We start from the raw sequence: 22,520 nt of genomic DNA on the forward strand, positions 1-22,520 counted from the left end.
TACAAGATAAAAAAATATAAAATATATTTAAAACTATTATACTCAAAATATGATTTTAAATTTTTATTTAAAAACTATATTATATAACATAAGCACAAAAACTTTTTCGCAATTATACTCTTTTTTTTTTAACAAATGTGACTAACATGTATACAATCATGGGCATATATACACATACTAAGAATTTGATCATCTAGTCATAAGTCTTCATTCACCGATATATATTACACACATGAAAAAGATTATCACATATATCTACTATAAAAATAAATCATTTTTATTAAATATTAACAAAATAAACGTAACATCATAATAAGTATATAATACAGAGCCGGATAAACCAAGGCGCGTACAATTATTTGGACGTGGCGTTAGGCAATATGCTTTGGAGTCATTCCAAAGTCACAGATAATTTTTTTTATTATTATTTGAATAAATATTAATAACCAATTAAGAAATATTTTCTTTTCTCTCAAATAGTCCACAAAATATCCTTAACATGGGCATATAATTTAACGTTGACGTAACATCAGAGCAAGTGCAAGTGGATATTACTCTATTAGTAATTTAGTCACCTTCAAGCATGATATCGTCGGAAAAGATGCCTTTCTGTTATTATATTCTCTTGGCCGTTGATTTCATATCAATGGCAAAGACTTTGTGGTCTGAAACCAGATCTTCTTTCTTTGGCAATCACTTGTCTTGCCTAACTTCTAGTTTGCCATACAAACACATTATTTGCCCATTGCTCTCACGTCATTTGCTAAGTCATGCAAAACTTCCAATGAATTGCTCCTCTAAATCTTAAATGAATAAATAATGATAGTAATAATCATATATAATATATAATAATTAAATAAATTGAGAAGAGTTGTTGGTTGATCACCAACTGCTTGCTATACAAGTACATCAATTCACTATCAGAATAAATTACTTTTAATACTAAATTATGCATTAAAAAAATATTTTTGATTGTCGTGCGGTTAGATATATGAAAAATACACTATATATTTTTAATTGTGATCACGTTAGTGTGTGATTATTGGTAATAATTTTTTTTTTATATTGTAGATGTATAAACTACCATTTCATTCAAATAAAAGAGTAATATGAACAATTAGGTAAACCTTTCCCTGAGAATAGATCTAAGTTAGAAAAACCTCATAAAAATTTATTATCTCATACATAGCAAAGAAGATGGATGAACACAAAGGAGTTGTTATCCATTTAAGTGGCATACATAAGTGATGATGAATGAGGAGATTGAAAGATATTCAGAACTATATTGGTCATAAGATTCTAAAATTCAGATATTACACAAAGATCCTAAAAATTATAAGCCTTTTCACTATGAGCCATTACTAGTTTTTGAGTTTTGTTTTGCTCATTTTATTTTAAAAATGGTAAAAACTCATAAGAAAAACTTATGATTAATTTTAATGAATGTTATAATTATCAGAATTAAAATTAAAATTAAAAATGCAATCCTTCCATTGTAGTCAAAACTTGGATACGATGAACCGGAACAATGTAAATCAGGTGGCTCTGACAGTAGAATCAACGTTGTTACTCCCGGAATTAGGGATGGTAACGTGTCGGGTCAGGTGCGGGTATTACCATATCTGTATCCGTACCCAATACCCCACTAATATACCCGAACCCGACGGGTTTTAAAAACTCAAACTCACACCCGCAACCGACGGGTAATTGGATACCCGCGGGTATACCCGCCCCGCCCCAATATTAAAAAAATTAATAAAAAATATATTATTTTTATAAAAAAATAACTTAAAAGTAATTATAATTTTTTATAAAATAAAATAAAATAAAATAATTATAAAATTACAAGACCAAACAAAGAGGAAAAATAAAAAACCCTAAATTGTTAAGTTGCAGAACATATTAGTATATATATATATATTATATAAATATTTTAGTAATTTTAATTTCGGGTCGGGTACGGGTTTGGGTACGGGTCGGATATTAGAATTCCCATACCCGCACCCGTTTCATACAAGTCGGGTTTTAGCAGAACCCGACCCAAAACCCGGTCAAATCGAATTTTATCCGTCAAACTCGAGTCGGACCGAGTATAGGTATTATTGCCATCCCTACCCGGAATCCCACACTTTGCACTCCATAATGTAGGGAACTGAGCTGATGATCCTCATCCTACTAATAAGGGTTGCACATTTATTTTGAGAATATAAAAATTCTTCATCAACTCTAATAATTATTATTTTTTAATATAAACATTAATATTCCACGTTATTACATTGACTAGAAAGTTAAAAAAACTCAGTAGTGGGCCATCCCACGTCACACAAACGACAAATGTGAACAATCAAAGGGCCCCACCACCGCATCCTCAGCCCCGCCGGCGACCGAGCATTCCGACGCCTTCTCGAACGACGACGAGGCCGAGAAAGAGTCCACGTAATCATCAAACCCAACCTGTAGGTCCTTCCCTTCGTACTCCTCCGGCAACCTCGTCACCTCCGGCATCTCGACGCCGTCCAAGTACCTCACCACTTCCCTCATCCTCGGCCTCACCGACGCCGCCGGATGCGAACACATAAGCCCCACCTTCAACGCCACCTCCACCTCCAACCTATCATACTCCCCTTTCAACCTCTTATCCACCACCTCCGTCCATCTCGCCGCCGCCCAGAGACCCCAAACCCAGTCCACAAGCACTAACTCCTCCGACAACGCCTTCGGCTCGATAGGCCTCCGTCCGCACACCACCTCCAGCACCAACGCTCCGAATGCGAACACGTCGGTGCTCGTCGTTGCTTTGCCCGTTCGCGTCAACTCCGGTGCGAGATACCCCAACGTGCCCACCACCCGAGTGGTGCTCGGGTTGGCCCCGTGCTCGTAGAGCTTCGCCAACCCAAAGTCTCCGAGCCTTCCGTTCAAGTCCGCGTCGAGAAGCACATTGCTTGCCTTCACGTCGCGGTGGATGACGACGTGCTCCCACTCTTCATGGAGGTATAAGAGAGCCGATGCGACGCCTTTGAGAATGTGAAACCTCTGACGCCATGAAAGCAGGGGTTTTGGTGGGTTCTGGGAGTCGAGATCGGAGGAGAAGAGGTACTTATCAAGGCTGCAATTCGGCATGTAGTCGTAGACGAGGATGAGATCGGAGCGGCGCCTGCACCACCCTTGGAGCTGGACAAGATTCCGGTGCCGGAGCCGGCCGATGCTCGCGATTTCCGCAACGAACTCACGTATCCCCTGTCTGGACTCATGAGAGACTCGCTTCACCGCGACTTGGGTTTTTGTTCCTGGGAGAGTTCCTTTGTAGACTTTGCCGAACCCGCCGAAGCCGAGGAGCTCACGGTCTCGGAATCCTTTGGTGGCGTGCTTGAGCTCTTTGTAGGAGAAACGATGAGGGCCGCACTCCAGCTCCCAGGACTCGATCACGTCGGCGGTCTTTATCTTGTAGTAGAGGTACGCGGCGGCGGAAACGGCGGCGATTACGAAAACAGCTGAGGAGACGGAGATGGCGATGACAAAGGCGGTGTATTTTTTTGGTGGTTTTGGCAAGGAAGGCAGTGAAGAGAGGTCTAGAGATCTAGCGACGCCGTTCATCTTGAAGCTCCAACCGAAGAGGTAGTGGGAACTGGCGAGAAGCCCAGTTGAAGCGGAGAAGCCGACGAACATGTGGTCGTGGAGTATCGGAGATAGATCGATAGGAAAGGAGATGATCGGAATGTGGGGTTTTGTAGAGGAAGGAGAGATGGTCACGTTGAGAACCTTGGAAACAGAGTCATAGTCAACCCAAGCTAGGATCTTGTCGCCGCTCTTAAGATTGAGATCGAGTTTGGTGGAATCTCCGGCGAAGTAAGCGGCGGGCTGGGAAGCGTTGGAGGTCATGCTGTTGATATCGACACCGACGTGGTTGTCGTTGATGTCACCGAACTCGAAGTCTTGGACGGTGTCGAACTCGACGGCGAAGATGTGGTTGGTGATGTTGCCGTTGTCGTTGGCGTTGAGAAGGCCGAGGTACTGACTGGGAAGAGCGCCGGGGAGGGTGGAGGAGGCGGAGATGACGAAGGCGAGCCCATGGCCGCCAAGTTTGGGGTACTCAGGGACGATGGAGAAGGCGAAGGAAGTGGAGAAGGAGAAGACAGTGCCATCACTGGAGTTCTTGAAAAGAAGAGGGGTTGGATAGAAGGCATGGCCGATGAGTCTGGTGGTCTCGTTGGTGAGACGGAGGATACCGTTGGGTTGGATCTCGGCGACGCCGTTGAGGCTGATGTTGGTGTTGGTGCTGGTGTTGTTGAGCTAGCTCCGGCGAAGCCGGTGTAAATGAAGTCTGGTTGTTGGGAGAATACGATTGGGGAAGAGGAGGAGGAGGAGAATGAGAAGGATGAGAGGTTGAGTTAACGCCATGAGAGTACTCTTGTGACTTGTGAGATAGTTGTAGTTTGTTTGGAGGCGAATGGTGTAGTTTTGAGTTTACTTTGTTGTGGTGCATTATTTATAGTAGTGGTGAGTGGTCAATGAGTGCAGAGATCCATGACTGAAAGTGGATCATGGAAGAAATGGCCCATGAGGTGTTGGGCCTAGAAGATATAGAGCCCAACAATATGTTTTAAGTGGATTGTTTTGGAGTTTTTTTTTTTGGTTCATTAGATCCCAAACATCAATATATACATGGCTTAGCTACCATCACATTCACTTATGCTTCTCAGCATATGGAAATCACTCTTTCAACTACAGACAACTACATATAATCATCTTAATTGGAAACACTCCATTCACAAATAACTCACCATCTATATCATACCACATCATCGACACCACAAGCAAATAGTCAATTCAAACAAAAAAACACACAAACAAGATACACTTGATTCATCCATATATCCATACATTCTTAGATTCCGTAGTAAAAGTCACTATAAAGCATCACTAGCACCTCTTAGATTTCTTTAAACACCTTGTCAGAAGACTCAGAACTGGGTTGTTTCTGCTGAAATACTAGACAATTTCTAGCCTTCCATATCATGTACACACATGTTGACAGAGCTACCCTTCTAACTCTTGAGAGCATGGATTTACCACAAGTCTTTCTCTGAAACCAATTGATCTCTCTTGCCCACTTGGAAGGTCTTCTATGCACCTTGATCTTTTTCAAAACTCTCTCCCATACTTTTGCTGAAAATCTGCATTCAATAAATAAGTGACTAACCTCTTCCTTAGCATCATTACATAGCACGCACATCTCAAAATCAATAGCCATCCAACTATACAATCCGTCTCTTGTAAGCAATCTGTTCTGCACAGCAAGCCAAAATATACAAGCATATCTTGGTACAAGACCCTTTGCTCACACTAATCGAGCCCATTCAACTTTCTGATCATTTTGTGTCAAGATTTTACATGCACTACCAATACTAAAACCCCTCTTATCATACTTCCAACTTATGGTGTCTCTACTATTCTTATCAATGATAAAACTGCATTTTATAAAATCCCAAACTGGCTTCAAATCATATCTCTGATAATTAGGGAACCTCCACCTGCCATTCCTCCATAAATCTCTAACCATATCTTCCCTTGATATACATGTATTGCTAACATTAATCAAAGGAAAAAGATCTACTAAGGATGGCCCATGACACCAAGGGATCGTACCAAAATGAAAATGTACATCCATTTCCCAATTTATACTCAAAGAAGTCTTTAAAGACATCTCTTATCTTGAGTAACTGTCTCCAACTCCAGCTCTAGCTTGAATAAACTTTTTTTGTAATACCCCAAATACTCAGCGTTCCTGAGTTTATACTTAAGCACCCAAGTGGGCCATAGAGTAGGCTTAGTTTGTATAAGCTCCCATATATGTTTTGGAAGAGTTGCCTGGTTCCAAATATGAATAGACCTTATGCCCAGTCTGCCACAAGCCTTACTCTTACAAACAAAACTCCAACTTACTAATCCTCCTCGGGTACTTTCATTTGATTCATACCAAAGAAAAAGATCTAAAAAATTTTTCTACTTCTTGCACTACACATATAGACAACAGGAACAAATTTTTGGAGTTGTGTATGATTACATTTTTAAATAAGTTGAAATTTTTAATTTAGTGAACCATTTTTATGGTAGGTATGTAAATTTAGTTTAGATGGCTCTTGTAGGTTGAGAGTTCGAATTCTCTACTTATGAGTTATTTATAATTCGCTTTTAAAGAAAAAGCATTTATCAATAGATATATGGTTTTTATGTGTTATTAAATGAAAATAAATAATTGATTGGTTTTGGAGAAATATTTGGTTAATGTTGTTGGAAACCGTTTGGATTTTGAGAGTTATATTCAAGTGAGACAGGCATGAGCTTGAAAGCTACTTTTTTTATACATGTAATTATTATTATTATTATTATTATTTTTATAATAAAAATAGATGACTATAATTGTTAAAAATGGAAACAATTTAGAATGATAGGAACAAAACTACGGCCAGAAGGCTAATGCAAATATAATTAGAAGGGGAAAACAAAATAAAACAAAAAATACATGTCCACAAACGATGGATATAGAAAAACTACACATGTAAAATAAAAAAAGGCATAATAGATAACATGATTGTCGGAAAATTATATATAGATTTATTATCATTCATAATAAATTTTATATATATATATATATATAAATATAATAAATTTATATTTATTATCATTCTGATCTATTGAAAGATCGGCCCTCAGTAGAGTTGCTCATCTCGAGTGTCGAGCGTGGGCTTTCCGGAGTTCGATCCTCATCTCACGCAGAGTGAGGGACGTGATTTCGCCATGGAAAGACTGCCTCCCACGTATTCGTCTCCTGCTCCCAAGACTTATCGCCTTTCTAAAAAAAAAAAAAAAAGTTATATTTGACAAATATATTTTATGTAACCAAAGAGGATATTTTAAAAAAAGTAAACAAAATACAGGTTATTTAACAGATGATAAAAGTTAATGGTTTATTATCATTCATAGTAAAAAGTTAATTAACTTAATGATTTATAGTTTGATAACCATTATATAAATTAAGAAAAAAAAGAGAGAAAAAAAGGACTTTTTTTTAGAAGGCATGCATGTGTAATTATAGCTTTTCTGCATGGTGCATGTATAAAAATTGAAATTTTCAAAAGGGTCATATATTTAATATTTACAAGCCTTATCTAGGGCAGCCATATTTTTTGACCAGCAAGTACCAAACCATCTATACTTTGTCAAAGGGTAGCTTTCAACCATGAAAAGGACATTTTTATCAAATTAATAAATAAATAAAAACCATGAAAAGGATATGCACCACCCAATAATAATGATTTATTATTTATACATCCCAATCTGAAGTGAAAACAGTACTGCAAATCTTTTCCCAAAAAAGATGTATTACATTGCACCTAGTTTCATCATGTATTGTAAACTAGCTCATAATAATAGAAAAGATCAACAATTTATATATACAAAAAATGAAAAAAAAAGAGACCAAATTAATTAATTAAACACATACATGCAAGCTACAATCTCAATGATTCATGACATCTCTCTTCATACCAACAAACACAACTCAAACCCACAAGAACCTCAACAATGGCAGCCTCAGTCTTGTCCATGTCCGAGAAATGCAAGGTTTGCAGCAGCAAAGCCTTTGGTTTTGGATCAAAACAATGCCGGCGATCCATGTTCCTCTCTGCCTGCCACCTTAACGTGTCATGCGCCACAGGACTCAACCATCTCATTATCCTCTCCACTGCCTCTTTCCATCCATCCGCAAGACTTCCATCCAACGGTCCTGGATCTCTCCAACACTCCCTCAACTTCCTTCTCACAGCTTCACGTAACCTTAATGGCAACATCTCATATATTTCATCTCTCACAATACTCTCTCCCTTGCTTTCATTGCTGTTTGACTTCATTAACAGTAGCTTCTCTGCTGAAACAATAACATCTGCATATCTTAAGGCCATGGATGATCCTCCAACAGTCTTTGAAGGTGCTTCCAAGAGCTTTTTCCAGTTCCCATGAGGTTCTGTTTGATCCTTTGAACCAAATATTGGGCATGAGTTTCTGATTGGCACTTCCTTTGAGTTGATCACTGCTTGTTTCTCCATTGGTCCGGATGAGGATAAACGTGAGGGAAATCTAAGTTTGGAGACAGGGGCAAAGCTTATGGATGAGTTCTTTCCATCAAGTGTAACCACTGCTGGCAGACCAGGAACAAACGGACCAAAAACAGAACAGATACGTGCAAAGATAAAGAAAGCCAAAGGAGCCATGATTCCAATCACCTTATTAAATGTTTTGCTCCACAGAGACTCCTCCTTCAACTTGTGAATCTTTTGATCCTGAGCCTTTATATCTGCAAGTAAATCATTGGTAGCATTACTAACTACCTTTGAAACTGGCATTGGACCACTGTATCTGTTGCACTGTTTGTTGAGCTTCTGTCTTGAAACCTCCAAAACCTCCATCTCTGTGCACAGCTTTGATGTTGCAGTGATATACTTCTCCATCTTTCTCACCTTCTTCTCAGCTCTCTTCTTTGAGAACCATGACTGTTCCAAATCAGAACAATTCCCGGCCTTGAGATCAGAATAAACACGGATAAATCTCTTAACCTGAGTCAACCCATGATGTTTCTTATCAAAACGAGAGATCACAAAAGCAGTACGGTCGAGCTCAGTCATGAGCTCTGCGCAAGCAAGCCGGAGAAGAAAGGGCTGGTTGGTGGAGTTGAGATAAGCGACGCCTTGTGACCGCATGGTGTCAGAGCGGAGCCGAAGGATCTCAGCCTCAGATAGAGCTTTGTAGAGCGAGACAAGACGAGCCATGGTTGCAGCTGCTTCAAAGGCAAGGATACCAATGGTTTCTTGGTGCAAGACATGGTGATCATCATAGCCAGTGCTGCTGCTAACCAGAGCTTTGAGCTCTGAAAGCCATGCCATTGGAACTCCCATTACCATTAATGTTGATAGAAAACAATTCACAAGGTTGGCCGGCAAATGTTTGTGGTGTATTTGAGGGGGAATGGCTTGGGTTTGGAAAAATATTTCATTGACTTTCTTCCATTTCGCTACCACTACTACGTCTTGGACGCGTTGTGACAGTTGGGTTCTGATGAATTGGGTTCAGAGAGATTAAGAAATGAATTGATAGTCAAATGATGACAAGATTAATTGGTTCATCACCACCGCCAAAATGAGCAGGTGAGCAATGCTTTTAATATTCACAACTTTGAGATTTTTGTACATTTGACTGTATATAAAATTAATGTTTTTAAAAGATGGAATTTAGACTGAGATTTCTTTGGTTTTGTTTTCACACTTTGGCCTGACGGCATTTGAGTTTTGACCATATGCTTGTTGTTTGTGACTTTAATTTGCCCATGGGCTGATTGTGTTAGAGCTTCTCAGCTCTGCCTGCCGTCCAGTTGATGCTTGTTCATAGTTTAACTCATCTTTGTTTGTCTGACTCTTGAATAAATGACTTTTTTTTTTTTTTCTCTTGTTTAAGTTTGAAGAAGATTTTATTATATGAAACGTGCTGACTCAGGGCTGTAAATCCATCCTGAGCAAGTGAATTAATGGATTTCATTAGATTAATCACAAAGCTTCATTTGTAGGGAGATAAATATGCAAATTATCTTAAAAGTATTCCAACCTAATCCACTTTTAAAGGAGTCAATCCCATCATAACATATGCCCAATTCCAACCAAACATATCTAATTGCAACAAACCCACAACTGAACTGAACTAAACTAATTGATGTTGTATGCATTGAAAGATCGCAGATAGAAATCCAAACTGGTCTTTAGTTGGGCCCAGGAATAGAATTGGAGGCCCACTTCACTAAAAAGTCAACACCCAAAAAGACAAATGGGCCAAATCCAAGGATTCCAAATTCCTCTTAAAGACCGGCCCAGTAAGATACCCGTACATCTCATTGGGTTTAGTGTGAAGCCCAATCGGCTTCGTCTCTAGATTCTTGATCTACTTGTGCTTCTCGCTTTGGAAGAAGGAAACCCTCCGGCAAGAAAGGAAGAAACCCTCGCCGCCGCCGCCGAAGGAACTCCGGTGAATCGGATAAAATGTCGGGCGGGTTCTTCAGGGTAAGCAACCGGCGATTGCTTTTCCACTTCTTTGTCTCATCTTTCCATTAATTTGATTCACTGTTTCAATGTTTTTGGTTGCACTTTCAAGAACTCATCACTAGGGTTTTGACAGGGGACTTCTGCCGATCAAGATACTCGGTTCTCAGATAAGCAAGCGAAGTTGCTCAAATCCCAGAAATTCGCATCGGAACTTGATCATTTGGTATGCGTTTTATTAGGGTTTGCGTAATGTTCTTTTTTTTTTTTGTCCTTTTTCTGTAATTTTTAGTTCCATATTTAGGTGGATATAACTAAGGTGAAGATGGACGTGATGAGGCCTTGGATCGCAACTAGGACGACCGAGTTACTTGGATTTGAGGACGAAGTGCTTATTAACTTCATATATGGTCTTCTTGATCAGAAGGTATTGCATCTTGTTTATATCCTGTTGTAGTTTTTGGACTTTGAGCCCCGGATTGAGTGTTGCTTCTGGATTTTAATTGCATAGTTAGTGGATGGGAAAAAGATTCAGATTCAGCTTACTGGATTTATGGAGAAAAATACAGTTAAGTTCATGAAAGAGCTTTGGGGTCTTCTACTCAGCGCTCAGGAGAATGCCAGTGGTGTTCCTCAACAGTTCTTGGATGCAAAGGAGAAAGAAATGAGAGAAAAGAAGGTTTTTTGTTTTCTTTAATGGGTCTTTCAATATGCGTTTTTGATGCAATAGATAGCTGGATGTATTTGGTGGCTTTTACAACTTTCTGATTACAGGCGGAAGCAGATAGAATTACTCAGGAAATACAGAGAAGGAAAGATAGGGAAGTGAGGGAGAGAGAAGTTGAAAAGAAGAATAAAATGGTACATTTTTGAGTTTTTAAGTGTTATTACCTTCTCTTGATTCACAACCTGCATATCTTGATGTTCCTCCCTATTTAGGCCCAATAATTTTCGTTTAATTTATTTAAGGAATTGTTTTGTGTTGACTTACGGCTGTTCTTTTTTTTATAACATTCAGCTAGCATCCCCGATTATTTGGGTTCATACCTTCTTTACCTCAAACTACTGTAGGACGTGGAGCCTGACGTAGCAAAGCATACCAAGCCTACTTCTGATCTGGTTGCAGAACCTTTGTCGCCAAGAGGTTTCAGTAGACAACCTAAAGAAGTCGATGAAAAAGATGGGAGACATGATCATACTATACGGAAGTCAGTTCACTTCTCGCTGGAATTTTTACTCTCATTTCTACGTGATTGAATCGGTGATCATGCATCTAAAATTTTGTAGGATGAAGAAAATTGTATTTCATGACTTTAATAGTTAAAACAATAATGGCTTAGGTTATGTAGGGTGCTTCAACTTATTCTTTAAAGACAAAAACATCCATGTTGAACCAGCACTTATATGTCATGTTTTAACCACTGTGTTTGTGCTTATTCTTCTTGTACTTGAAGTTCTAACCAGTTAACTGATTCTTCTTTTTTCGCCTTCTTAGGAAGTTCCCATCATTGATGTTGTAGCATATGGTTTTTATTGACTAATCTCATGAAGGTTGGTTAGTACCAGTTGCCTTTATTTTGGTGCATGATAGGATGACTCATTATTATTATTATTATTACTACTACTTTATATTTCACTATCTTTTTTAAGTATCCAGCCTAGTCTCTTTTGGTTTGTGAAGGTAAAATTTTTCTAACTTTTCATTACATAACATTGCTGAATTGTGAGTTCTTTTTCCCTTTCTGATTAGGCACACTAGTTCTCCAGAATCAAATGATCATTCCTTGTCGCCTTTGAGGTAATATCTTATATAAATTAATGTTAAAATGCGGCTTTGGTGCTATAGTTGAACGCATTAGTGATTCACGTGGCTTCTACTTTTCAGAAGGGCTCGTTCCCCAGCAAGGTCTAGCAGTAATTCATATTCTAAATCCAAGAGCTACTCCAGGTAACATTCTTTTTTTCTCTTCATTTGACTTGAAATCAAGATCATCCTTATTTAATTATCTGTTGTTGACATTTTTTCCCTTGAGAAATGAGTTTTAGCATGCTTGCTGTAGTAGCTGTTTGAATTTTTTTTTTGCTACTGTCACATTGATTTTAGATGGTTAAAGGTAGACATTTTGTTAATTTAAATTATTGATGCTACTAATCTTATTAATTTTTAGGATTTCTGTGATTAACATTTTGCGAGTGTAATCCCTTTTTTTGTGAAATAATCTAGTGAGGAAAGGCGTCATTGTTTCTGATTGCTCCAATTCAAAGAATTTCACACCTCTGTGTAAAGTTGAAGTCCTTTTTCTACCATTGATTAAAATAGCTGGTGGAATTCTTTCTGTAAATGTTTCTGGGGTTTCTAATATATGTTTTGAACAAATTTATAATATTTTTCAGAACCATCCTTTTGTTTCATGCATCCATTCTAGTGTAAAATATTTCAGGGTCATGACACAATAACGATCTAGAGCTTTCTTAGTAGAATATACAAGGTTACTTACCCTGTTTTGATAGGAATGGGCATAAATCAAGGAGTCGATCTCGAAGCATTTCATATTCACCCACCAGGCGGTATAAATCCCCAAAGCGCCGATCTATTTCTCCTGATGTGCTCCATAAGTCGACACGTGGTCGACCTATCTCTCCTCATCACAGGTCTTCTCCTCCTAAGACTCGGTCACCGACTAGATGGAGATCACCTTATACTAGGCGTAGATCAAACTCACGTTCACGGCGTCGTTCTCCCTCTCCAATCCGGCGGAGATCTCCATATTTACGCCGTAGATCCCCACCATCTTTCTATCGCAGGTCTGCATCATTATTGTTGCTTATTCCATCAGTGCCTGCATTCTGGTCACTGGTTTCAGGTCTGAGGCTAATCCTTATACTTCTCCATGTTGCAGGTCTCCCATCCAGGACCGATCTTCACCACCAAGACGCAGGTCCCGAACTCCACGGAGATCTCCTCGAAAGAGATCCCCACCAATAACACGGCGCAGATCTCGAAGTCCTTTAAGGAGGACATCACCTTTACACAAGTCACCATCTACAAGACAGAGGTCACCCACTCCTTCAAGGAGGAGATCACCTCAACGCAGACCTCCGCTATCAAGACGCAGGTCACCTACTTCAAGGAGATCACCTCAACGCAGGTCTCCTTTTGCAAGACCGAGATCACCCACTCCTTCAAGGAGGAGATCACCTCAACGTAGATCTCCATTAACAAGACGCAGATCAGCCACTCCTGCAAGGATGATATCACCTCGTCGCATGTTGTCATCACCTGGAAGACGCAGATCCAACACTCCATCAAGAAGAAGATCACCTCGGCGAAGGTCTCCTGTTGCCCACAGTCCTTCAAGGACCCCCTCTCCTAGGAGGGGATCACCATACTCCAGAATCAAGAAGTCTGTATCTTCAGCAAGTGGAAAGTCCTCATCTCCTTCAAGGTCACCTCCAAGCAGGTCCCCTAAGCAAAAGATGTTGACCGTGCCTTCACCTAGAAAGGTCAAAGTTGATCCTCAAACTCTTATACGTCAAAGATATAGGTGGGATATGTAGTCAATCATTTTTTCTTTTGTTTTTTGTGTGCTTCATTTAAATTGTTGTCTAAGGTTGCATGTTTTATTCACTGACTGACATCCAGGAGTCACAGCTCTGACGGAGGTCAAAGTCCAGCAGGTCGAATTGGTAGAGGCTCAAACGGTGATCACATCCACCATTCTACTGGTGTTGAACAGTTCAGGGATTACTATGTGTCTGAAAGGTAGTTATTGTATGTTTCATCTGTTGTGCTATTTGGTGCCCATGTTTCCATTACTCTAAAGAATAGGGCAAAAACCAAAATCAGTCGGATAACTAGAATGCTCGTCTTCCTATCCTTTTTGGGGCTAAGAAAAAGACAATTATTCCTTTGATTGTCTAGAAAGATGGGAAAGAACAGTCTAGTTCATGGCATAAGTCTTTAGACCGTATGGGTACATTAAAATATTTGGAGGTTACAAATTTAATTTTTAAATAAGAAATTATTTGTTATTACTTAATACAAATATATATATTTTTTTAAATTAATTTTTTATATGTTTATCAAATCTCTTAAAAAGTGATCTTCTACTTTTAGAGGGCTCTCTATGGACTCAAACAGGCCTCGCGGGTCTGGTTTCGTTGATTTGATTCTGGAAGTGTTTGGTTGGGGAAGAGTGATCATCCTCCTAATCAAACACCTTCCATAGCACAATATATGTCAAAATATTTACCTTGGCATGATTTGAGTGATAAAATTGAAACTTGTGAGATGAACGTAATGCTAAAAGAATATACTCATTTGGAGTCCCTGGAACTTGTGTGAGAACTTGTTTTGAAGAAAAGTAGGTTAGTGGGACTCCCTAGTTTTGGTTTTGTTCATAGTTAGTCATTTTATGAAGTCATTTAATAAGTATTTTTGCTGATTGAAGGTCCCATAGCTTGTCTGAGAGTCCTGTTAAGCAAAGAAGAGAGCAGATGACTAACCCCAAAAGCAAAGAAATCAGTAAAGATGAGGATGAAATCAGTGATTGCAGGTGAAATCTCTGTCCTTTGTATTTGTCAATTCAATCTTATTTGATGCTTTCACCCTCTTTCATTTATATTAATATTTTCAGGGAGAATATTCCTGATGAAACTTATTCCAGAAATAAGACAACCAAACATGATCCAGCTGCCAGAATGAAGAAACTAGGACAGAGGTGAGCACTTCTTTTCATCCTTTTGCCTTCTGCGCTTTCAGTACTAGATTCAGTACTGGATGGACAATTTTTTTAAGATTTGCATATGCCTCTCGCTCCATTTTTCATGTGAGTAGCCTGTTCTGTAGAGCATTCCATGTCATTTTGTGGTCTGTAGCAAATTAGCAGCATTATTTCCTATATGTATATATATATATTGGAAAGGGCTCTGTTCTATAAATTCTTACTATGTTCATCATCTTTTTGCTTAGCAGTAGTTTAATTGACTTTAATTTTGTATTCAATGTTATTTCATGGCCTTTGGCAATTGCCGCTGTCATTTCCATATATTAAGTTATCATGAGGATGCTGCTGCTCTATTGATGAATATTTTTATCCTGTTAAAAATGAGTTAATTTTTCTCAAACAATTTGAAAGGCTATTGTGTGATTAACTGGTTGAATTTATTCTTTAATTTTTATATCTTACGGTTATGTGCAAGACAACTAATCTATTTTGTAGTTGGCTTTAGTGTCTAGATCTTCTCAGCTTCCATGTTTTTATTTACTTTCTGAGGTATTCTCTTTTGCTGCCATCCTGGGTTAGTAATTGGTTTCTGCACCCCTCTTTAATTAGCTTTAAACCCTTGAATAAACATGAAGTGTAATGTTCCTATTTTTATTTTCTGTTTTAGGAAAATGCTAGTCTAGGAAGAATTAAATGGTATATCTACTGCAAGACCAGAAGGACTGCATTGATTTTGTTTAACATATGTTTGTTTTCTCTGGGTTGATTATGAACACGCTTATAAAGAAAATGATCTGATTCTTCTTTATCTACCCTAACAAATCTAATTGTTAAAAATCCTTGATAGGAGCGAGCAGACCTTTATAGACTTATGGCTGCTCTTAAGTTTCAATTCATCTTCAATTCAATAGGTTCTCTACTGATTGGGATGCGTTGTGTTCTTGAATGTTTTGTTTAACTGGCTGAATCATATGTAAGCATTGTAAACCTGTTTTGTTGTGTTTGGCAGTGATGCAGGTCATTATGACAAGAAGGTTGGACACGTTTCACCTACATCAGAAGAAAGGGAGTATGGTCCTGGAACGAATTTGAAAGAAACGCATTCACCTGACTTTAACGCAAATAAAAAGATAGACTCAAACAATCTATTGGATACCATTGATTCCAGATCTGAAGATTCTGATGATGGGCACAGAAAATTGGAAAAGCAAAGGCATAAAAAATCCCATGGCCGCAAAAGAGAATGTGATGATGATGATGATGATTCTGGAAGAGATGAGAGGAAAGAGGCAAAGAGAAAGAGGAAGGATGAGAAAAGGCAACGCAAGGAAGAAAAACGCCAAAGGCGTGAAGAAAGGCGACAGAAGAAATTGGAACGCCGTTCAGCCAAACTGAGAGTGAAGTCCATGATTAATGTAACCCCTCCTTCAGGCTACGAGGAAAATCAAGTCAGTTACACGAAAAGGGACTCTCATTCAAGTGATGCCGAAGGAACTGAATCTGAGCAGAAAAGGCTTGAGATTGAGCTTCGAAATAAGGCTCTTGAATCTCTTAAAGCAAAGAAGGCTACTAGTCACTAGAGTCTGTTCTTACTGTTGCCTTCCCGCATACTGTTTGGTTTTTTCATTTCTAGTTCTGCATTTATGTGTTATGTAGACAATTTTTAATCAGCAGTGAGGATATACTCCAAAGTGTATTAAACATTAATTTGAATTTCTGTATGCCTGCATCTAAAATAGTAAATCTATGGCCGCTGCGGCTGGAATTGGTAAATGAGGATTTACTGAGAACTCAATTATGTTGAAACAACTGCGTACAGATGTAGCTACAAAATTCTCTGGTAAGTGGTTATCTATGCTATATTTGGATGTTTTAGTGTAGAAAATATGTTTCCCTTTTTTTTTTATCAGATTATTTCTCTTAGCCCCTGTTACAGTTGTAAGCTGGCGTACCTCTTGATGTTTGTGTATCTGATTTGAGTTTAGACAATTTTTTTTTTCTTCAAGATTTAACATATATAGTAATGTGTATACCTGATGGTCCCATCTGATAAAGGATAATACATTAATACATCTTTAGTTTGTACACCGGATTCTGGATCAAACTTACTGAGTAAAACTAGTAGTATCTGACATCTTGTGAATGCAATGTTATCAGATCTATATTTGATCTAAATGATATGAGACAACATATTGACCTCAAATTGTTTGGTGCCAAATCGGCTGCAGTGGATAAAACAATCTTAACATGTGGTTGTGAGTCTACTTGCTCACTCATCCCACATCCCACATCCACATCCACACCAAATAATCTGGATCATTCATTCCAACATCTCATTGGCCAAACCATAACCTTCCCTGCATTACTCACACTAGGAAAGGAAATAACTTTTGCTCTCATGGCACCTGCAATCACCTACAATTCTTTCCACCTCGTTTCCAGTCCTCGCTCAAAGCCCAACCACGCTAATGTCTCACGGAAGAGCATAATATTATCTGCAGCCAAACAGAACGCTTTCAGTTTCGGAAGGCGGCAAAAGAAGTCCGAAGATGAATCTCAATCCACCGAACAAACAAAACCCAACAACGGTTTCTTCTTTGATTTTGGTAAGATTCCAGACCCAAAATCTCTGGTGCCAATTGTCTCTTCCCCATCAACATCAATGTTTGGAGGCAGACGGAAGGATCCTGACACCGTCTTCGTCGCTGGAGCCACCGGACAAGCAGGAGTTCGCATTGTCCAGTCACTCTTACGCCAAGGCTTTTCAGTTAGAGCTGGAGTTCCTGACCTTCCTTCTGCTCAAGAACTTGCCCGTCTTGCTTCAACTTATAAGGTTGGTTCACCATATATAATTCAAATTTCTCATAATTACACTTTACTACAAATGAAAGACATTAATTATTTACTCTTCTTCTTATTATTATTATGTATATATGTCTATAAAAAACACATACAGATCATCTCTTCAGCTGAATCCAAACGATTGAATGCAGTCGAGTCTACATTTAACAGTGGACTTGAGTCCATCGCGAAGGCCATTGGTCCTGCAGCGAAGGTGGTGGTCACTATAGGTCCGACAGAGAATGGGCCATTAGGTGAAGTGACCACCAACAATGCCCTGGAGGTTATCCTTGCAGCGCAGCTCAGCAAGGTCGATCATGTTGCGGTTGTTTATGACTCGGTGACTGGAGTTTCCAGTGCTTCATCAGGCAATGTGATTGATGGGATCACCACCTTCTTTTCTAACCTCTTCTCTGGCTCACAGTCACTGACGCTTAGTGAGTTCTTGAATAAGATTGTTGAGACTGACGTGAGTTACACTCTCATCAAGACCAAGCTCACTGAAGACTTCTCCGCTGATAGCTCTTATGGCCTTGTTGTGTCTAATGAGGGTAGTAGCACCACCGAGTTCAAGGTACTTGGTTTGTTTTTACGAACGTACTCTTTATAACATGAATTGAAAGTTGCAAAAAAAAAAAAAATTTCTTCTCTTTTGTTTATTTTTGGTGTCAAGTAGGTGTCCAGAACACAGATTGCAAAACTGGTGGCTGATGTTTTCTCCAACACTTCCATTTCAGAGAACAAGGTACATTATGATTATCCAGGTACTCATTGTGTGTGTGTGTGTTTTTTTCTTTTTCATCTGTTTCATCATGCAAAATGTACTCTTGTTTTCAGGTGGTTGAGGTTTCAGCTAGTCCTTCAGCGCCCTTCTAAATCAATAACTGAAATTTTCAGGTGATCACAATTGATTTTGATTTAACTTCAATTAATTGTTGACTGAAATTAATTAAGCTTGTTCTTTTTTCAGTGCCATCCGTGAAGATGGACGGAGAAAAGCATATGCTGAAGCTGTAGCAAAGGCAAACGCTGAGGAAGCACTAATAGCTGCAGAAAGAGCTCGTGAAACAGAAGATGCTGCTAAGAAGCTCAAGGAAGAGGTAAAGAAGGCATCAACAAAGGAATTCCAAGCTGATAGCATTGCAAAAGAAGCTCAGGAAAAAGCAGCAGCTTCTCTGAATGACATTTTAAACAAGGCAAAAGATTTTAGTGGAGATTTCTCCTGGGACAATCTAAGCTCAAAGTTTGCAGCTGCAGTTCCTCAAAAGTCTGAAGAAGAACAACAGAAAACTCAGATAGCAACAGTGAGGGGTTCAGCGAGAGCTCGCAAATTGACACCTAAAAAAGCTGTGGTGAAGCAAACCACACCAAAACCAAAACCAAACACCAACACCAACACCAACACCAGAGGTCAGGAAGGTGCTTGGTGGTCTTTTCAAGCAAGAAACTATTTACATTGATGATGAATGAGAACATTAATTCTCCTGTTTCTCCTGCAACTTGTATTTCCAATGTAAGTAGGAAAGTAAAGAGGTTAATTTTTGTGATGCATAATTGTCATCGCGGTTGAAGAGTTATTAATTAATCATTATGAAGAAATTTCAGCAATTCCTGATGACCTTGTTGTCATCCATATATAAAATTTGAAAGTAACTGTTTGAATGAACACAAATTACATGTCATTTTGACAGTCAAAGCTTATCTTGAAAACTTCATGGTAGAATATGTCAAAGATATCTTAATTCCAAATGTTCAATAAGTTTTTTCCAACGCAAACATGTCCGGCATTGACTAGTGACTACTACTACAATTTAAAACTTGAGCAGAAATTATTGTCAAACAATTCACTGTTATCTTACACTGTCAGTCCTGTATCTGCAAGTCAAAAATCTGAAGGAACCAGCTGTAATCAATTCAATCCTATTCATGCAGGTTGAACCTGCAGGGCAAGTCATTATCCAAGGACATCTTCTACAACACTACAAACCAAAAATATTTGAATTCAACGCTTGCAAAGCCAAGGTTATACCATCCATTCATATCCAAGTGGATGGTGCTGTATTACATGTGGGGTAGTACTACTGCAAACAAAACAAAAATCACTGTTGCATAGTATCTTAATTAGTTCTGCAGCATAATCCACAAAGAGATTCCTAGCTACATGGAATAGTAATTCAAAGATTAAAAAAAAAAAGGGTGGTAATAGAGGAAGAAGCTCATTGTCCTGATTGTATTAGATACTGCACTGACATAGCTGTACATCAATTATAAGGGACTGCACATCAATTACAAGGGAAGTGTCAAACAAGAGGTCCTAATCAAATTTAGAGTTGATAAAACATCTCAGAGGGTTAGTAAATGAAGAAATCAGTACTGTATATTCTTTGCTTTTCATTGAAAACACTACTCTTACCGGCCATGTTCAGCACATGTCATATGTTCAAAATTTCCAATCAATAAATTACAGTCAATGATGGACTTTGATAAATTGATACTAGATCTTGGTTCATTTGGCAAGAATGAGAAGATATGCATGAGGAACTAGGGTTTGAACAAACAAGACAAACAACAACAAAGGAAATAAAGCGAGGATGTATGTGAACCACACAATCTAGAGTAGCATTAAATGCATAAAAATAAAAAGGCTAAGTGAGAAAAGTATATGTCATGAAACATGCCATTTATGTAACCTAGTACTTTCCAAATATGGTTCATATTCATCTGATCAGTTACTCTTTCCATCATGAAACAAGATCTTTATCAGCGTTTTCCATGTCTCAGCTGTCTCAAAAGGAAAATCCAATTTGGATAAAGATTTCATCCTATCCACACATTAAGGTGGTCAAAATATCATGCATGGTATATTTATCCTCCTATTTCACATCCGAGTCCTGAAGCCCCAACCATAATAATGTGTATGTTTGAAGGATGTACTCAAAAGTCCTTTGACGTGAAAGGAAGAAAACTTTTTTTTTTTTGCTAGAAATTGTCAAGTTATGCATGCAGTCCATATCTAATCCTCAACTATATATTCTCATTTTCCAGATTGAAACGGAAACATTCAACTTGCAGAATGGACAGTGCAAACAATACATGCAGCAATTAAAATTTCCCAACAACTCTACTGTTTTCTTCTTTCCACGCCACCACGGTAGACACTCTAAATTCAAAACCATTCTATTTATCTTCTTCTCCTTTTTCCTGTTTTGATAAAAGTGGATAAACTAATCCAGCTGGTTTAGGGTGGTATAGCATCCTCCTCAAACTTGCAGCAAAAGAAATAAAGGGATCATTCATGAACAGAAAAAAATGTGGGTCAGATACAGTAGAAACCAAAAAAAAAAACAAACATCTAGTACTTTACCACATGCGGGCAGTGCAAAAGCTAACCCATGCCATGATCATATGAACAAACAGAATACCATACCGAAGAGAGAAGAACATAAAATAATTTAGTTTTCAGCCTGAGAAAATTATTCAAACAATAAATAAAGATACATGATTAAAAAAGAAAAAGAAAAAAAAAAAAAGAAACTTATTGGTAGGATTGAGGACGAGGTGGCCAAGCAGCAAACATCTCTGGTGGAAGTTGACCATTTGGCATCAGATTTGGCAATAGGTTGTACATTGGCAATGAAGAAGGATCAGTTCCCAAATCACCACCACCACCACCACCACCACCGCCACCGTCACCGGAACCACCCAAGCCTTGCTCCAATGCAATCCCATCAGCTGATACTTGCTGCTCACCACCTGGAGCATCATCCTCTAATGGCAACCTCTCATAAGTAGCATTAGAGAAAGTAGCAACAATCACCAACACTGGACCAGATGCAACAAGCTCACCCATAACACTACCACCCACCACCTGACCTTGTCCTCCGGCGAGGTATACTGTCAAACCAGTAGCACCAGGCGGTGACGGAGCTGGAAGGAAAGCACCAGCCAATGATAAGATCTCAAACCTACCCTGCAGTGTAACCACAGCTCCAGGAGCACCGGGTTGGCGAAGACTAACATTAGTGACAACACCACTGCCACTAAGAATACAAACACCACGTTGTCTCCTGCGAGCAAAGGTCAGCATGGCATCCATAATATCAGTTCCACTAGAGATCTCAAGGACGTGAGAACGGAGAGCATTAGGACTGTCCCTAGTGATGATGATGGGAGGTTTTGGTTTGTTCTTGGATCCAGCTGGACGGCCACGAGGACGGCGACCGGCGGAGTTGGGATTTGACCCACCAGTCTCGGTGAGGTCAAGAGAGGCAGATCCTCCAGCAGTGTTCTGGTCGTCAACGTTGCCGTTGCCACCGCTGTCATCTTCATCATTAGGGTTGTTGTTGTTGTTGTGGCTGCCGCTGCTTTGAGTGGTGGTTTGGTTTGGATCTTGGTCACGTCTCAAAGGGCCGAGATGTGTGAGATGTTGGAGTTGTTGTTGGTTGAGGAGATCGAGGGATGGTGGTTGTAGTGACGAGGATACCACTGGGTCTACACCGCCCATCCCTCCACTGCCGCCCCACCATCTGTTCGCCATCTTCTTTCTTTCTTTCTTCTTGTTCTTGTACTGGTATTGGAAAAACCCTAACTTTCTTTCTATCTTTCAGATCTCATCTGTGTCATAAAAGAAAGGAGGTCTTGTTAGCTAAGTTTTTAGATCTTTGTGATTATGATAAGTTTATAATTATAAGGGTTGGGGGGTCAAAGAGAAGGTGATGGAGAGGGGTGGCATTATTGTGGGGTAACGTGCGCACGAGCAAGTGGGGACTAAGGATGGAGAGCGACTGGAAACACGTCACATAGTGAGACTACCGAAAGAAACAGCAACATTCAAGTTTCATGCCAAAACCTCCGTTTTTTCTAAACTTGT

At 39.1% G+C, this 22,520-nt stretch overlaps 5 protein-coding genes across 6 annotated transcripts; 2 read left to right on the top strand and 3 right to left on the bottom strand.

Annotated features, from left to right (window-relative positions):
• Nucleotides 1–2,220: 2,220 nt before the first annotated feature.
• On the bottom strand, nt 2,221–5,560 carry LOC120273328 (L-type lectin-domain containing receptor kinase S.4-like). Its single transcript, XM_039279949.1, has 3 exons — nt 5,492–5,560; nt 5,201–5,287; nt 2,221–4,290 (listed from the first exon to the last, which is right to left on the bottom strand). Exons 1-3 carry the CDS (start codon nt 5,558–5,560, stop codon nt 2,320–2,322), a joined length of 2,127 nt encoding a protein of 708 aa, XP_039135883.1. The 3' UTR covers nt 2,221–2,319.
• Nucleotides 5,561–7,356: 1,796 nt separating this feature from the next.
• LOC120273969 lies at nt 7,357–8,998 on the bottom strand. Its single transcript, XM_039280718.1, has one exon. The coding sequence runs from the start codon at nt 8,955–8,957 to the stop codon at nt 7,512–7,514; it is 1,446 nt and encodes a 481-aa protein (XP_039136652.1). The 5' UTR covers nt 8,958–8,998; the 3' UTR covers nt 7,357–7,511.
• Nucleotides 8,999–9,954: 956 nt separating this feature from the next.
• On the top strand, nt 9,955–16,582 carry LOC120273511 (serine/arginine repetitive matrix protein 1). 2 transcript variants are annotated; one of them, XM_039280145.1, is made up of 14 exons: nt 9,955–10,103; nt 10,219–10,308; nt 10,387–10,509; nt 10,594–10,761; nt 10,857–10,943; nt 11,154–11,290; nt 11,833–11,880; nt 11,968–12,030; nt 12,594–12,887; nt 12,983–13,627; nt 13,726–13,845; nt 14,534–14,638; nt 14,720–14,803; nt 15,819–16,582. In XM_039280145.1, exons 1-14 carry the CDS (start codon nt 10,083–10,085, stop codon nt 16,387–16,389), a joined length of 2,556 nt encoding a protein of 851 aa, XP_039136079.1. In that variant the 5' UTR covers nt 9,955–10,082; the 3' UTR covers nt 16,390–16,582. The 2 variants fall into 2 exon arrangements, with proteins under 2 accessions (XP_039136079.1, XP_039136080.1); XM_039280146.1 differs by having other exon boundaries at nt 11,971–12,030.
• A 551-nt stretch (nt 16,583–17,133) lies between these two features.
• Nucleotides 17,134–19,258, top strand: LOC120272976 (protein PLASTID TRANSCRIPTIONALLY ACTIVE 16, chloroplastic). The gene is given in 7 exon segments (XM_039279620.1): nt 17,134–17,642; nt 17,766–18,224; nt 18,327–18,395; nt 18,488–18,517; nt 18,519–18,547; nt 18,621–19,040; nt 19,042–19,258. Coding segments are annotated over 7 exon segments (1,521 nt in total). The 5' UTR covers nt 17,134–17,207; the 3' UTR covers nt 19,121–19,258.
• A 1,825-nt stretch (nt 19,259–21,083) lies between these two features.
• Nucleotides 21,084–22,287, bottom strand: LOC120273923 (AT-hook motif nuclear-localized protein 23-like). The gene has a single exon (XM_039280668.1). The coding sequence runs from the start codon at nt 22,185–22,187 to the stop codon at nt 21,186–21,188; it is 1,002 nt and encodes a 333-aa protein (XP_039136602.1). The 5' UTR covers nt 22,188–22,287; the 3' UTR covers nt 21,084–21,185.
• Between the last annotated feature and the right edge of the window lie 233 nt (nt 22,288–22,520).

The sequence above is a fragment of the Dioscorea cayenensis genome, chromosome 12 (genome assembly GCF_009730915.1).
Source record: "Dioscorea cayenensis subsp. rotundata cultivar TDr96_F1 chromosome 12, TDr96_F1_v2_PseudoChromosome.rev07_lg8_w22 25.fasta, whole genome shotgun sequence".
Taxonomy (NCBI): domain Eukaryota; kingdom Viridiplantae; phylum Streptophyta; class Magnoliopsida; order Dioscoreales; family Dioscoreaceae; genus Dioscorea; species Dioscorea cayenensis.

What these genes read in the sequence shown, in the direction of transcription:
- LOC120273328 (XM_039279949.1), bottom strand. Translation starts at nt 5,560, where the DNA reads ATGGTTAGAGATTTATGGAGGAATGGCAGGTGGAGGTTCCCTAATTAT. An exon ending in AGAGATATGATTTGAAGCCA is followed by an intron (nt 5,288 to 5,491) that starts GTTTGGGATTTT and finishes CTTGCTGTGCAG; the next exon opens with AACAGATTGCTTACAAGAGA. An exon ending in GTAATGATGCTAAGGAAGAG is followed by an intron (nt 4,291 to 5,200) that starts GTTAGTCACTTA and finishes CGCCGGAGCTAG; the next exon opens with CTCAACAACACCAGCACCAA.
- LOC120273969 (XM_039280718.1), bottom strand. Translation starts at nt 8,957, where the DNA reads ATGGTAATGGGAGTTCCAATGGCATGGCTTTCAGAGCTCAAAGCTCTG.
- LOC120273511 (XM_039280145.1), top strand. Translation starts at nt 10,083, where the DNA reads ATGTCGGGCGGGTTCTTCAGG. An exon ending in GATTACTATGTGTCTGAAAG is followed by an intron (nt 13,846 to 14,533) that starts GTAGTTATTGTA and finishes TGCTGATTGAAG; the next exon opens with GTCCCATAGCTTGTCTGAGA. An exon ending in ATGAAGAAACTAGGACAGAG is followed by an intron (nt 14,804 to 15,818) that starts GTGAGCACTTCT and finishes TGTGTTTGGCAG; the next exon opens with TGATGCAGGTCATTATGACA.
- LOC120273923 (XM_039280668.1), bottom strand. Translation starts at nt 22,187, where the DNA reads ATGGCGAACAGATGGTGGGGCGGCAGTGGAGGGATGGGCGGTGTAGAC.